The sequence below is a fragment of the Penaeus japonicus genome, unplaced genomic scaffold (genome assembly GCF_977035675.1).
Source record: "Penaeus japonicus unplaced genomic scaffold, GWHDUDI00000001_assembly GWHDUDI00000015, whole genome shotgun sequence".
NCBI lineage: Eukaryota > Metazoa > Arthropoda > Malacostraca > Decapoda > Penaeidae > Penaeus > Penaeus japonicus.
Window position 1 is genome coordinate 14,818,988 of NW_028234417.1, and position 2,500 is coordinate 14,821,487.

The 2,500-nt window shown below is 55.0% G+C and overlaps 1 protein-coding gene across 2 annotated transcripts in view; it reads left to right on the plus strand.

Moving 5' to 3' along the window:
• The window catches only part of LOC122253635 (sphingosine-1-phosphate lyase), a 22,737-nt gene that overhangs the window by 6,828 nt on the left and 13,409 nt on the right, over nt 1-2,500 (plus strand). For both annotated transcript variants that reach the window (XM_043016914.2, XM_086544553.1), the window contains exons 4-6: nt 50-178; nt 1,524-1,735; nt 2,431-2,500. The exon at nt 2,431-2,500 is cut by the window's right edge and continues 92 nt beyond it. In XM_043016914.2, the coding sequence (XP_042872848.1) occupies nt 50-178; nt 1,524-1,735; nt 2,431-2,500 (411 nt within the window). The remainder of the gene's footprint in view (nt 1-49; nt 179-1,523; nt 1,736-2,430) is intronic.

Below are 2,500 nucleotides of genomic sequence, written 5' to 3' on the forward strand. Positions count from 1 at the left end.
CGTCGCACAACAAGCAAGCTAATCAATGGCTCTCTCCCTCCCGGCGCAGAGATCCAGAAGGGGATCTTCGAGGACGCCGGGGCCTCCGTCGCCGCCCTCGCGCCCCTCAAGGAGCTGCCTAAAGACGGGTGGTCGGAGGAGCGGGTCCTGGAAGTCGCCGCCGCCACGCTGGGGAACGGTGAGCGCCGCTGGAAGGGAGGCGGGGGCTTGGGTGGGTGGGTGGGTGGATGAGTGGATGGATGGGTGGATGGATGGATGAGTGGGTGGGTGGGAGGATGGATGGACGGATGGATGAGTGGATGGGTGGATGGATGGGTGAGTGGGTGGATGGACGGATGGATGAGTGGATGGATGAGTGGATGGGTGGGTGGATGGATGAGTGGATGGATGGATGGATGGGTGGATGGATGAATGGATGGGTGGGTGGATGGATGGATATGTGGGTGGATGGGTGGGTGGATGGATGGGTGGATGGATGGGTGGGTGGATGGATGGATGGGTGGGTGGGTGGATGAGTGAGTGGGTGGTTGGGTGGATGGATGGATGAGTGGATGGATGGATATGTGGGTGGATGGATGGATGGATGGATGGATGGGTGGGTGGGTGGGTGGGTGGATGGATGGATGGATGGATGATAGATATACATACACACACACACATATATATATATATATATATATATATATATATATATATATATATATATATATACATACATATACTTATATATTAATATATACAAATAGGTAGAGAGAGGAGAGAGAGAGGGGGGGAGGAGAAAGGAAACAAAACAGAACAAAATCATTACCCCCTCTCTCTCACTCTCTCACTCTCTCACTCTCTCTCTCTCTCTCTCTCTCACTCTCTCACTCTCTCACTCTCTCACTCTCTCACTCTCTCACTCTCTCACACTCTCGTGAACTCCCCAAAACTTCACTCGCTCGAGTTCTCCTTCACCCCTTTTCCCTTACTCCTTCCTCACTTCCACTGCCTCCCTTACCCTCCCTCACCTCTCTTCCTTCTCCTCCACTTCTTCGCCTCTTCTCCCTCCCCTCTCCTCCCTCACCTTCCCTTCTTCCCCTCTCCTCCCTCCCCTCTCCCACCCCTCCTCCCTCACCTTCTCCCTCTCCTCCCTCCCCTCCCCTCTCCCACCTCTGCTCCTTCACTTCCCCTTCCTCCTCTCCTCCCTTCCCTCCCCTCCCCGCTCCCACCTCTCCTCCTTCTTCTCCCTTTCCTCCTCTTCTCCCTCACCCAACCTTCCTCCCTCCCCTCCCTTCTCCCACCTCTCCTCCTTTCCCTCCCCTCCCCTCTCCCACCATTCTTCCCTCCCCTTCCCTCTCCTCCCTCACTTCCCCTCTCCCACCTCTCCTCCCCTCCTTCCCCTCTCCCACCTCTCCTCCCTTCCCTCCCCTTCCCTCCCCTCTCCCACCATTCTTCCCTCCCCTCATCCCCCTCTCCTCCCTCCTCCCCCTCTGCCATCTCCCCACCCTCACCTCTCCTCCTCCTTGCCCTCTTCCCCCCAGCCAACTACGCCTGGCAGGACGGCAAGATCTCCGGCGGCGCCTTCTCGGGCGCCAACGACGACCTCTCCGAAGTCCTCCTGAAGGTGTACGGCAAGACGGCGCTGACGAACCCTCTCCACGCAGACATATTCCCGGGCGTGAGGAAGATGGAGGCGGAGATCGTGAGGATGACGCTGTCGCTCTTCCACGGCGACGAGGAGGCGTGCGGATGCGTGGGTGTTCGAGGCTCGTTGCCGTGGAGGGCGTGGGTGGGGGGCGGAGGGGTAGAGGGCGGGGAGGGAAAGGGGTGGATAGATGATGGATAGGGGATGGAGGGGATGGATAGGTGGGTAAGGAGGCAAAGGGGTGGATAGATGGAAAGAAGGGTGGGGAGGTAAAGGGGTAACTGGATAGGAGGGTGGGGAGGTGAGTGTGTGGATGGATGGGTGGGTAGGGAGGTAAAGGGGTAGTTTGGTGGGTAGGTAAATGGACAGATAGATAAGTGGCTTGATAAGTAGGCAAGGTAGATGGACAGATAGAAAGATAAGAAACCTGATAAAAACACTGATAACAAGATAAAAAGACACATTAACAGATATATATATATATGATTTATAAACATTTACAGGTAGATAGATTGATAAAGACACTATAAAGATACAGGTAGCTAAGGATCTATAGTCACCGGCACAAAACCAGGAAACTTAGCCACACCACATAAATATCCGCTTCCAATTACAATCTCGTTTGTCGCTGGATACAAGCCGAGCGAGTGAATGCGAAAGACCTGATTGGCTAGCTGGGTAGGAAGGAGGAAGGAGGGGGCGGGGCTTATTTCGCCTGACTGTGCCTACTATTAGGTTTCTCTTTCTCTCTACGTCAACCAATAATTATAAAAGCCACACCCCTTTCCCTTCCCTGCTTCTAGGTGACCTCAGGGGGGTCAGAGAGCATCCTGATGGCGATGAAGGCGATGCGAGACTATGCGAGAGAGGTCA